General features: G+C 39.4%; 1 protein-coding gene across 1 annotated transcript in view; it reads left to right on the forward strand.

The window, feature by feature from the left end:
- ABCC4 (ATP binding cassette subfamily C member 4 (PEL blood group)) overlaps window positions 1-13722 on the forward strand; it is a gene marked incomplete at both ends in the record, with an annotated part of 149712 nt that overhangs the window by 40393 nt on the left and 95597 nt on the right. The window contains 5 exons of the mRNA XM_080612854.1: window positions 7992-8088; window positions 9200-9415; window positions 11309-11449; window positions 12832-12869; window positions 13228-13328. Coding sequence (XP_080468980.1) covers window positions 7992-8088; window positions 9200-9415; window positions 11309-11449; window positions 12832-12869; window positions 13228-13328 — 593 coding nt within the window. The remainder of the gene's footprint in view (window positions 1-7991; window positions 8089-9199; window positions 9416-11308; window positions 11450-12831; window positions 12870-13227; window positions 13329-13722) is intronic.

The raw sequence follows: 13722 nt of genomic DNA on the forward strand, positions 1-13722 counted from the left end.
AGCTACTGCAGTAAACATTTTACAATATATGAATACTTTTCAAATGAGAGAGAATGCGAGAGCACAGCTTCAGTAGGAAAGCAGTCAGTCCATGATACTTTTAAGGGGCTGTGTCTTGTGAGAATTTCTTCATAGCATTAGACAAGTTGTACCATGGATAATGAAGCACATAAACCCAGCTTTCCAATGAATTTCTCTCTCCTGGTCAGATTCTGTGGGTCTTCTAAGGTATGAACTGGAGATTTCCTATTTCTGTGTTATTTTTAGCCTCTTTTCTTGTGAGTTCTCTTGGTAGTTAACAATAGGCAAGCTTCAGCCTTTGCTCAGTGGGGAGGCACCAGTATAGTTCTATGTTTTTGTATCTATTTATGTGTATATATGGAAATATGCATATATATACACATATACACCTATATACATAAGAATGAAAATAGCTTTTCATTAACTTTTAAGGAATAATATTTTGGGACCTCTAATTTTGAAATGCAGGACAGTCATACAGATACAGAAGTACTTTTCTTTGTATGACGAAGCTTGGCATAGCCTGTGGTGTTCTAAGAAAATCATTCAGTTGTGCTTGGTTAGCAAGTATAGAAGTTAGAAAAAGCATAGTAGAAGTAGATGTGGATTTTCCTGTGTGTGGCTGTCCTGGGTTCAGCAGCAGCAGTCATTTTTTCTGCTTCTTAGTAGCTGGTGCAGTGCTGTGTTTTTGACTTTTGGCCTGGGAATAGCGCTGATAAAACTGATGTTTTTAGTTGCTGGTCAGAATGTTTGGTCTGACCAAGGACTTTGTGAGTCTCATGCTCTGCCAGGGAGGAGGGGAAGCTGGGAGGAAGCAGAGACAGGACAGCTGACCCAAACTGACCAAAGAGGTATTCTATACCACAGCACGTCATGCCCAGGAGGTAATGGAGATTTCCTGGAAGGGCTGGTTCACTGCTGGGTGGGGCAAGGTATTGGTCGATGGGTCGTGAGGTGTTGTATTCTCTTCCCTTGTTATTTCCTTTATCATTATTATTATTGGTGGTAGCAGTAGTGATTTGTGTTATACCTTAGTTACTGGACTGTTCTTATCTCAACCCGTGGGAGTTACATTCTTTTGATTCTCCTTCCCATGCCTCCGGGAGCGGGGGGAAGAAAAAGGGGAGGAGTGAGAGAGTGACTGCGTGGCTAATTTGACGACAGGGTTTGAACCATGACAGTGGCAGACGAAGAAATTTCCTGCTCTCCCTGTGCATCATTGTAAACATATTTCTATTGATTATACGATTTCACATAACGCTTGGATAGAAATTGTGTCCCATTATCAGTGATACTGACTCAAAAATGGTATTTTTAAGAGTGAGATTTGTATTCTATCAATCTGGGGAGTCCGATGCTCTTCTCTAGTTACTGTTCTTGTATCTTTGATGACAGGAGCTGTGTGGCAGTCTCAGCTGACAGTCAGCCTGATTTCTTTCTGTTCCTCCTCTGTGCTTGTGAGAGTTGCAGGACAGTTTGGGAATCTTTTAGAATCAGACTTAAATTTGTGATGGTACTTGGGAGTGGTCTGCACAGGTGTGTCATTCATACTGTCAAACAGAATTCTGCAAATTTATACTTCTTTTTAAGCAGGAGGCTGTTTTGAATGTATGGTCATTTGTCTTTCTCACTCTTGCCTCTGGAACCAGATAAAAGCTGCAGAAGAAATCACTGCATTTATCACAGCACAGTAGTGAACTTTACCATCTGTTCAGATGGAGCACTTTAGTAATAAAGCGTTGGCTTCCTGTAGGAACTCAAAGGACATGTAACTGGGGAATGGGTCATGGGATAACCGTTGAGGCTGACTGGAGAGTCACCTGGCAAGTTGACCAGGTGTCCTGGAACATAAAGTCTCTCTATTACCATCTGAGGTAATCAAGCATTCTTCTGCAAGAAGAAGGGAGCAGACATGGTTTTGTAGCAATGGTGTCCTTCATAATTGTGGAAAAACATGAGGAAGAATTGAACTGACAGCACAGGAGAGTGGCAAATGCTATCATGAGAAGTTAATGACTTAAGAGATACTGAGTTCCTCAGTGGACTGTTACCTAAGCCCCAGAAATGCTTGAGGGGAGGAGCAAAATGAAGTAGGGAAAATGAGTAAAAGAATTCTTTAATTTTGTTTTTCATTAGATAACACAGATCTGAATATTTACTTTGTCTGTTTAAAGTAATTTGTTCTTTGGAACTCTTACGAGTCCATGAATGCTTCCAGTCTTGTATCTCAAAGATGGGTATGCTTATAGATCATAGAATCATACAGTGGTTTGGGTTGGAAGGGGCTTGAAAGATCATCTAGTTCCACCTCCCCTGCCATGGGCAGGGACACCTTCCACTAGACCAGATTGCTCAAAGCCCCATCCATCCTGTCATTGAATACCTCCAGGGATGGGGCATCTAATGTAAAGCTGCATCTCTAATCATGTTGCTCTTTTTTAATATTGGAACTTTGAGGAAAAAGTACTGTTACAGTGGTGTAGGTGATTAAAAGAAAGCAGAGCTCATCAGTCCTGTAAAACTAGCAGATAAAAGCTGGCATGTCTCGTTTCTGTAGAGGGATTACAGACACAATCAATGTGTCAAAGGAACCAAGCAAAAGTAACTCTGGCATGTACATGCTGGTGCTGTTTTTAAAGGTATAGATGTATTACATGCAGCTATGACGTACTTTGTCCTCTGATAACAAGTATACAGAGGAGTTGGTGTGTAAAATTAAGGATCTCACTCTGTTCCCCTTCAGGTAGGATCTCTCTAAATCTAGGGTATCTCTAAGGCTTCCCACTTTGTGTTTCTCACCTGGTCCATGCCCATTATGCCTCTTGATACCACTGCAATGGTTACAGCCCTAATGAGGAGTATTGGGCAAACTTGCATACCCTGTACATCTCTTTTTTTTGTATTACAGGTGTTGCTGTTAAATACGTATTAGTCATACCTTTGCATTTATATGATACAATTGAAATTCCATGAGCTTTGTTGTATATATTGTAGGGAATTAATATGTTGTAGTAGTGTTGCTTAGGGTTGTAGTAATATGTTGAAGTAATGTTGGGGGGTTGGGCTTTTTGCTGTTGCTTTTTTGGTTTTTTTGGGGGGTTTTGTTGGTTTTTTTTTTCAGAAAGTGAAAAGCATAATTGTGATCACTGCACATTGTGTGTTTTCCAAAACCTAAAGTTTTAGGTTTTATCTCACCAAAATGTTTTCAGGTTGTGTGAGGTTTTTTGGTGGGGTTTTTTTTTTTGTTTGTTTGTTTTTGTTTGTTTTTTGGGTTTTTTTTGGTTGTTTTATTTTAAATACCACAAAAATCAAGCGAAAAAAACCAGCCCACTTGTAGAGCCCCAGTGTAGTTGTGTGCTTTAATGGTGTGTGGGTGCAGTTGCCAAACAGAATTATGAATACTAAACCAGAAATGGGCTCAAGAGGAAGGTATGCAAATTCCTGTAGGAAAAGTTCACAAAGAGCTACTTAAACACCAAGATCTCTGGCTCAAAAAGTCCCTAATAGATGGACTCTGGAAGCTGGAAATGTATACCAAAGGAAGCATCACTGTATGTTTATGTATATACTTTCTCCAGGTATCCACTTCTGACTGCTGCCTGGGACAGGGTAATGGATTCTGTGGACCAGTCCTGTACGTTAGCCCAGAGGAGGCAGGGACTTCTCACAAGATGCAGTTAAGTGGCTAGCAGGCATAGAAATAGAAACAGCATAGTAGAAGTAGGTTTTTTTGTCTCTGGCAAACATATCACACTTTTTTTTGTAAACTTCAAAATGTACAAAACCAACTAAGGGATTCTTTTGCCTAAGCCACTTAAATTTAAAGGGAGAGGAAAGGAAATACAGTAAGTATATTAAAATAGCAAAGGCTTTATGCCTGTGAGCACTTCTGTGTGCTTTAATTTCGTTTCAGTGGTTACTTCAATTGAAATAAAGTTAACTAAAGTTAAACTGGGATGTGAACTTCCAAAAAGGAGAGGAAAAAAAGAGTGGCAAGGAAGAAATTAGAATCATTAAAGAGCAGACACTTTACAGAGGTGAAAGAAAGCTGGTTCTTGGAGATAAAAACTTAAAAAAGATTAAAGAACAACTTGTCTCAATTAAAAAAAAACTGATAGGGAAGGAAGAACAAAAGAGGATTTGTGTGCAGGAAAGCGCCAAGACGCTGCCTTTGCATAGGAGCACTGTGTTGTTGGAGGCCCCCTTCTGAGAAAGTGTCTTCTGCTGCGTGCTCTGCAGTAGCAAAGCTCAAGCTAATTGATATTTTTTCTAATTATAGAGGAGTTTGTTGTCAAAGAGCAATGTTTGTTTTTAAATCGGCAGTAGTGCAACATGCAGAAAACCCCATCCAACATCTGTCTGGAACACTTGTGAATTTAAATTGTTCCTAGCTTGGGGAAGAGGATGCAGCTTTCATAGTCCCTTCATTCCCCTTTTTCTTGTACTGAAGAGGCTGAAGAACCTTTGAGTCTTCTCTGTCTTGATCTCATCTGACTGTGTGCACACTCGTGTATGTTTGTGTATTTAGTAAGTGTGGCAATGGCGACTACAATTTGTGTAGTAGTTTGTCCTGTTGTCATGCATTAAATGTGCTGGCAAGTCTAACAGTATGTCTCTCAAGAGTAACAGAGAAGCACAAAAAAGGTGAACTTTGTGGGGTTTTTAGACAGCAAGTAAAAAGGTGGCGGCAATCTGGGCATACTCCAGCAGATGTGGGGACCCTCGGACCAGGTACGTAGCCTGCCAAGGCAGGCTTTCCCTGGATTCTCTGTATCCCTGAGGAGGGGAGACACTGTCAGATGGTGTCTCACCTGCAGCTGGGTGCTTCACCTAGAATCGATGGTTGCTTTTCTTCAGCTACACAGAGCAGTATTTCTAAAAGTAGATGTATAATGAAACTAAGCCTTAGTGAACCAGTTGAAAATATAAATGCTTATGGACTGTTTTGTTTTGTGGGTTTTTTTTTATTTCTCAGTTCTAAAACAATACCAGGTTGTAGTAGAATTCATTGAGTTCTCTGGGTTTTATGCCAGCCCTTTTATCACATTCAGTTTTGCTGAGCCTTTCTTTGGAGTCTGGCTTCAACCTTCTCTGACAGCCAAGGCACAGTACAAACTAACTGCTTGCTGTAAACTGCAGAGTGGATGTTGTCAAGTGAGAGGGAGGATATTTTAAAAAAAGAAATAATTAAAAAGGTTTTGAACATAAACCCCAAGTAATTCAATGTTTCGAAACAGGCATTAAGTATTTTACTAGATTTGCAATTTCTATGCTTCATGATGATACAGTATTTTAAAAGGCAGAATTTTCTGCTGAGCTGTCTGAGCAGTGAGTTGTTTAACTTGGTAATAGATCCAAGTATACACTCTTTGTTGCGATTTTTCTTCCCTTTGCTCATGCCATTGAATTGCGACAACAATTTTTCTCCTCCCGTTATCAACACACTATTCAGCTAGCTTCTGTCTACTCAGATAGACATGAAATCGAGAGGTGTTGTTTTTTAAAAGTCTCACTTGAGTGAACTGATGTATCAGTGGAAGTATAAATTTCCACAGAGGTAAATTTTGCCTTCTCTCCCGAGATCAGGATCATGCAGGATGCTGTGCTGACAGCTCTCGCGGTTTCACGGTTCTGAGTGGTTTGCTCTGATGCTGTGATAACCCACTCTTTCTCTTTTCTATTCCCCCCCCCATTGCACACTTAAAGTGCAGTGGACTCACTGTGACTCAGGATCGAGGTTTAAAGGTTTTCAGCCATCAGATTTTCTAGTGGCTAGCTTGTATGTCTAACAGCTTATAGGACACCTGGCACACAGAAAATTCAGTGATGGAAGTGGTATATAGGCTTTGGGACTATGTAACAGAAAGATAGATCTCTTCACAGTGAATACCTGATATATTCTGTTTTGGCAGCTTTCCTGCTAGGCCTTTCCTGTAGCCTCTCTGATCTTTGTCCACTTCTCTGGGTAGATTCTGTTGAAGACTGTTTTGTTGCGTGTCTTTAGCTGGTGCTATAGTTGCCATGTGGCTTGTTTCAGTGGCTGCTAAGAAGGTGGACAGTAAGCACACCAGAATAATACTCCCTCAAAGGGCTTGGTGTATGAATAGTTGCAACTGCTGAAATAGTTATGCAGCTGCATATACCTTGATTAATTGTTATCTTGGTTGGCCACCTGAGAATGACATCATGGTCTTTATCATTTCTTCTTGAATGCTGAATAGCCAGCATATAACTTTCTCACAAAGAGTGTTGCCTTTAACTTCATTTTACCGTGCAGTTTATTTGGAACACTGTAATATACTTTCTGCATGTAATTATACTGCCTAGTACTAGTATTAACCACTTTATAGTACTCTATTTCCTACAGTCTTTGTAGGAGTGATAAAATAGATGTTAAAAGCTGTCTGTGTGTGGAGTTAATTGGATGTATATGAATGAATGAAACCCAGTAAGCAATATGATATCATTGCTGTTAAGATCATGTTCTTTTTCTGCCTTGCTCCCCTTACTGCTTACTTGCATTTCTGCATTGAATTTCTGGTATTGGACTGCTGGGGTTTTCCTTTTGGTGTTTTTTTGAGAACACCAGAAGGGAAAAGATTTGGGAGTGGGAGTTTGCTTTTCCATTGTGGTGAGTGCCACCCTCCTGTGTCATGTTAGCAAGTGGGAGTTAGCATGTTAGCAAAAATAAGCTGACAGGACAGATCTGTGGAGAAAAACATGTGGTGCAAAGGACCTTGTGCAGTTCAGAAGATTCTGCTTTGAGCAGGCTGCAGCCTGGCCCTTCAGGCTTCATTCCTCGTTGGCTGAATACTGATTAGGGATGCTACTGAAGTGTGTGTTCCCACTTGGTTTTGTCTAGAAGTCCAGCTCATGAGCCCCAATGCTACTGAACAGTATGAGCAACGGCAGATTGAGTTGAGACAACTGGGAGATGATCTTCAAAAAGGCACTCCTGACCCAAATGGAAAATACTAACGTGTAAGATTTCACTGGACAGTTCAGATTTACACAATATCATTTTTCTTTGTTTTCTTAAGAGAGCGAGTAGTTGAGAAATGGAGACAGACCTCTTGAAGGGTTCTGTGGGGTGAAGGCAATGCTGATAGGTGTAGATGTCAGTTATGTCTGTGCTGTTCCTGTTGTACATGGTGTGCTTGCAGATCTTTGCACTTGTAAACCATTGCTCCACTGCCATGGTTTTGGGTTGGGTTTGGTTTTTTTGGCTCTTGGAGCCTTTCAAAACTCTGCTGAAAAGATAACCAGGTGTATTTTCTGCTAAAACTGGACTGGATTGAGCTGCGCTTGCCAACTGGTTCTGGTGTGCCCAGTCCCTTCTTCATTGTTCTCTTCAAATCCTGTACTTCTCGGAAAGCCTCTAGGCTAAGCAGGTGAGGTACTTGAGAAGGAAGGTAAGCCCTCATTCCATGGGAAAAGGTCAGAGATGGCTGAAGGATTTTGCTCCTCTTCCTCAATACATACTTCGATATAGTTCAAATCAGTAGTACTGTATGCTCCTCCAGAACTCTCAGTGGCTCACTGTTAGAGCTGCTCAGAAAGCTCATATCAGATAAGTTACTTTTATTTGCTGTATTTTTCCATAACTGCCCGCAGTGTGCTACCCTGCTTTCTCTTTCTATTAGTTTAATTTTTGTTAAATACCCTCTTTGCAATTCAGCTTATGACATGTACATTTATTAGGAGGATGTTCAAGACAATTTTAATGAAATTTCCGTAAGGTATTTCCTGTCTTTCATCCAGACCATATGATTTATTTTTTTTCCTGCCTTGAGAACTTACGAAGTTAAATAAGGAACATGTTTGTTAAGTGTAACCCTTACAAATCTCACATACATGGGCCTTTTTTTTTTTTTTTTTGTCTTATTTTAAACATTGTATAATTGAAGTCAGATAGAGTCGAAATGTTTTAGGAAACTTCATTTTTAATTAATTTTTCCATTTCTTTACAGATGTATTTGTCAGGCCTTACATCAAAAGATCTCTGTGTTAGTCACTCACCAGTTACAATACCTCCGTGCTGCAAATCAGATTCTAATTCTAAAAGATGTAAGTGATTTCAGTGTCTATACTTTTATATCTCACATATTTTCTAACTACCCTTTTTAATCTAAGAATGAAAAACCCCAATGGTTAAAGGTTTTTGCTTTTAGTTTGTAAATATATTTTCTGTCTACTAGTGATCATAAATGTTCTTAAATATTTGTAATTATTAATAAGTTGATTTTTCTTAGAATACCTTCCCTGAGAAATGTTTCTGAATTCTCATATATAAAAATGTAATCTTATATCCTGATTTTTATCTTACATACGTATAATATACTGTGAGAGAATCACTTATTTTGAGACCATGTTAATGCTTTGATTTTTTTCTTGTTTCTTAACACTTCTGTGTGAAATAAGAGCTATGTTGATTTTGCAGCCAGTCCCTTTTTAAATTAAGGCTGAGAAATGGTCATAAATACCTTTTGATAATGAGCCGAGAGCTGTTTCCTTCCAAACTTTGTTGTACCAGATGTTCACAGGTAGAGGGGGAATGCAAGAGTTTTAGCTGGGGTTCTTTTCCTTTTTTTTAAGTTTGGATAATGAAATGTGTGAAATTACCTCTGATCCATCACAGTGTTGCAAAAAAGGACACTAGCAGTCTTTTTCCACCCATTAAGATCTCTTTAGAAGTTACTGTACTTTCTGGAAATGAGTTTGTGATAGAGCTGTAGGAAGTGTGTAAATGTCCTGTGTTGTTCCTTGTAGATCTGTGAGGACCAGAAAATTAAGTTGCTGTTTTTCTTCTAGTCTGGGTTAATATAAAAAGACTGATAGTTATGCATGTAGCTCAGCAGCTTGTTCTAAAGCTGCATGGCTGTCTCCTGCAGCTTCTCCAAGGAGGTAATTCTGACCTGGCTGTAGCTGGGACTTCTGTCATCCCGTTTATATGTTCCTTAGCTTGTTTAGCTGCCAGGAAGGGGCTGGTTTAGAGGGTAAAGAGCTTGTTTCCATGCTTCTAAATGAAAAGCTGGTAGGTGGAGGCTTCAGCTCAGTTACTGAAGCAAAATATGTGCGCAGCAACTGCAGAACCCCAGAGGTAGCAAGGCTAGATAGGAAAAATTGTCCTTTATGGAAAGTATATAATGAAGATAATCAAAGCTTATATTAATTGTAGGGTAAAATGGTGGGAAAAGGTACCTATTCAGAGTTCCTGAGATCTGGCATCGACTTTGCTTCCCTTTTGAAAAAAGATGAAGAGGTAGAACAGCCATCGGTTCCAGGAACCCCCAACCTGAAGTCTGCCCGGAGCCGAACCTTCTCAGAGTCCTCTGTCTGGTCCCAGGATTCTTCTGTCCACTCACAGAAAGATGGAGCAGTGGAACAACAACCTGTGAGTGCTCAAAGGATAGATGTGTCTCAATTCTTGTTTGGCTGGTTTTTAACTTAAGCTTCAATAAGGACTTTCCCTGCTGCATTTGAGTTTCAGGGATTGTTGGATTGCATTAGCAGGTGAGAGCTTGCCCATAGTGGATCTGCTCCAGCACTGTGTGGCTGGCAGTCCTGTAACCTGGGCTGCAGAGGACAGGCATCCCACAGCTCTGCATGTTCTGTTCAAACCCAGCACAGTGAGATTGTTCAGATTCAGCATCAGCTCTGCTGATTGTTCAAAGACACCGTGTTGTGCTTCCTTCATCCTGTCCTCCAGAAGCGGTACTTTAAAACACCGCTGTATTGGATGGCATCTGTGTGTTTGCACAGTGCTGGACTCAAATTAACACTTTCCATGAAATCCGAAGCTCTGGAAAGTGATGGCTTTATGCAAAATCTACATTTGCATGGCTAACATTAACATACACACATGATCTTGAGCTGGCTCTCAGGGTTTAACCTTGGGACACTCCTGCATTGCTCTCCCAGCCTTTCTGATGATGAAAACAGAATGCTTTGTGTGGTAACAGCTTGAATTCCAGGTGCCTTGTTTTATCCTGTGCTGCACAGTGCAAAAGCAGATGTAAAGTTTCTGTACCAGAAGTGGCCTTCTGCCGGTGTGTTTGCATTCACATAAAACAGCATAGGAGCCCTGTAACCCTGCTGGGCTTGTGCTAGCACTGCAGCCATGGAACAAACGGAACAAGTAATCCTTGTGTGTCCCTGACACCTTTATGCTATGGGTATATATTACTTCTTTTTTCTTTTCTATAATGAAAAGCAGCGAGACTTAATAAAAACAACAACAAAAAAGGGTGCTTCAGACTGTTACCTTTTTTTGAGGAACATTTTTATACCAAAAGCTGTAAAGTTAGCTGGCATGATTAATGTCGTAGTGGTGACTCCACTATTAAATCCACAGAGATGTGACACACTTTTTAGCAGCATTAGAGCTGTTGGATGGTGATGGGGGCTGGAGAAACAAGTAACTGAGATAGGTTTCTCTTCTTTTATGGGTGAATAGGTGGGATTTCTCCTTTCACATATGAGTCAGGTGTGTAAATACTACCACTCTTGTACAGCTAAGTCTGCTGACAACAAAATCAAGTGTTAGGTGTCCACTGAATTGGCACTAGTTTTTCTACCACATGTACTGTAAGAAAAAAAATAATTTCTTAATTAGAATAATTCTTTTACTTTCCTTATGCCTGTCTCATTTTTTCCTTTTGTGTCTTTCAGTGTCCCCATCTGGTGTTTGCTTAGTATGATTTGTCATTTTACTTGTTTTCCCTATTAATGGATGCTTTGTTGGTACTTGCAAGGAGGTGGTTGAAACTTTGTGGGTAATTTGTATACTCTGGGCATACGTTGATTGATTTTATTGCATACTTAAAGAAGAGTATTTGAATAATTGTCTGAAAAGGAAAGGTTACACACATTTGCATTCTTAAAACAGAATCTTTCCCAGATCAAGGCCTTAGCTTCCAGTGCTGTTATGTCTGAAGGTAGTGAAGAAATAGAAATACCATCAGAAAACAAATGCCTGGTTTAGCAGCCAGTTGGTGTAAATATTTCTGGCTGTAAATAAAGTCATGTTACGTTCTGTGATCCAAGGCAAAATAAAATCCTCACAGTGTCTTTTGTAGAGTAGATTTTTCAGTATTACTGAGACTAATTCTTTTTGTCGAAGCTATAGTTCCGATATTTAAAGTTTTTAAATGCATAATCACTTTATCTCCTTATTTAATTGTTTGCTGATTCTGAACCCTGATGTTCAATGTGGCTTAGTCTGAGTCTGTAACTGTGAGGTTGATGGTTTTTATTCTGAGGTGGTTTGGGTTGTTTTGTTTTGCAGGCTGAAAATGCACTTGCTGCAGTGCCAGAGGAGAGTCGCTCTGAGGGAAAAATAACCTTTAAGATTTACAGAAAATATTTTACTGCAGGAGCAAACTACTTTGTGATCTTTATACTTATAGTATTCAATATTTTGGCACAGGTAAGTTGTTAGGAGCCACAAATAGTATTAAATGTGTTTGGAGTTTGCTTTCTTCCCCTCTCCCCCTCTCCCCCCATTTTAACATAGTGTATTCTTGTCATTGTGATGTTTCATCTAAAATGTTCGGGAGCATGGTGTTCTTCAATCGTTTTGTAGTATATTTGATCAAATTTTGTGTATCCGCATGGAGTTTTGGTACAGCATTGAGAGGTCTCGCACTGGTAGTTAATTCAGCAGTTTTAATACTTGAATAAAATAATTATTTTACTGGCAGCATGGCACAGAAATTATAAACCAGTCTAATTTTTTGCAGACAGAGAATAAAATCACAAGATTTCTAAAGTAGTGTTTAATAAACCTGAACCTTCAGTGGGTTTCCAGTTGAGGGTAGAGAGGTTTACTGGGTATGGGAGGACAGAGTCTGACAGAAGTGTTAGAAGAAAAGCTCATCTGCTGGTAGGTACAGGTTATGAGAAAGGGCTAGAAGGAGGGTCGCTGTTTACCAGAATAAGAAGGATGAGGAAGAGGATAAGCAAGTACTGTGTGTAATATAAACTGTAGCAGGTAGGTAGAAGAATTTTGAAAAGGAAAATTACTGAAAGAAGTGGTAAGCTGAGGAAGCTGTGAGAAGGTAGCTTATTGCCTTTTTCTCTGTTTCCTGCTGAGAAAGCTTGAAATAATTGCATGGAAATGATTGGTCTTGGCTGTAAAATACATTCTGTATATTTAGATACGTTACTTCTTTTTTGTTTGTCTGTGATTTGAGTCTGTTGGAAAGATAGCTGGGCAAGATCAAATCTCTGCAGTAGACCGCCCAGAACTTTAAATTCACGTGAACAGAGGTGTATTTTGAGATAAATGACCCTGTTACAAGTTTGTAGTCACCTCTTGGCACAGAAGGAAGGTGGCAGTAGGAGTTTTTCCCTCCCTCTCTTCTCTCATCCTCCTTCAACCTTCTTTCTGGTAATTATCTCCTGTAAACACAAATTTCTGGACTGGTAACATCAGAAACTTTGTTAATCAAAAAGCATTTTGTAATATCTCTAGTGGTAAATTTAGGAACTGAAAAAAAGTAGTTCTTTAATGTGCAATTAACACACATTAGGAAGAGCTACTGTATTTTGTTTGCTTAAGTGTGATGCCTTCCTTTAGTTTGCTATCATGCAAGGGAATTTAAGGTAACTTGTTTCTTTGTAGAGGGATCTAATGCACTTTCTAATGTGCTTTGCAAATTGCTGCTGGTCTTGAAAGACTGGCTGGCATGCTTTCCTGAATGTGTGATGTTTTCCCAGAGAATATAAAAGAATAGCAAGGAAATTTAATTTTCTAATTTTTTTTTTCATTTTGTAAAATGATTCTTATATTTGCTTCTTTTACTCAAGGTGGCATATGTGCTCCAGGACTGGTGGCTTTCTTACTGGTGAGTTGATGACAAGAACTGGTCAGTCAAATGCTGTTTATCTAATAAAAATCAGTGTTGTATAGGTGGTGTGTGTGTGTGGAACCTGTTTTGGGAAACTTCAGAGTATGCTTGATCGTTTTATGAGCCTCACTCATTTTGTGTGTATGTGTGGTGGTGGTGGGGAAATCTTAAATTTCATGCTGAAGTGTAGCCTGTGATTGTTTCTGCTCGTGGTGTGATACATGACAGCATCTGTACATGGGATCTTTTGAACTCAAGATTTCAGCAGAGTTGAATCTAGAAACAGTTAAATGTACTCAGGAATATTTGCATCATATGATTTAATGATTGTTATCTTCTGTGTGCATTTCCACAGGGCATATCATCAAGAGAAGTTGAATGTCACAACAAATGGAAATAATGGAGCAAATGAGACTGAACATCTAGACCTGAACTTTTATTTGGGAATTTATGCAGGTAATCTCATATGCATGTTTGTGTGTCTGAAGAACTATTTATTATCTGGCCTATCATAACAGTTTCAAGAGGTGTGAAGCAACGGCAGTGTGGGGAAGTGTGATTTCTAGCAGTAACTGAGTAATGCCTTAACAGATCAGGAGCCTGAGTCTTGCTTCCTGACTAAATTAATTGGAATAAATAAAAGAAAAATCAAACATAAGAAATAGGTTGAATGCAGACTGTTACTAATTTGCTTTGTCTGGATTGTGGGAAGTAAACTAAGAATTGAGCCTTCAAATAGTCACCGTAAGGTTGTGGTTATTGTCTATACTAATAGGTCATCTGAGCTAAATCTTGAGTCATTATATGGATGGGCAAGAGGGATTAGAAATGGATCTTCATTCTGTGCTGT

The sequence above is a fragment of the Psittacula echo genome (assembly GCF_963264785.1).
Source record: "Psittacula echo genome assembly, chromosome: 3".
NCBI lineage: Eukaryota > Metazoa > Chordata > Aves > Psittaciformes > Psittacidae > Psittacula > Psittacula echo.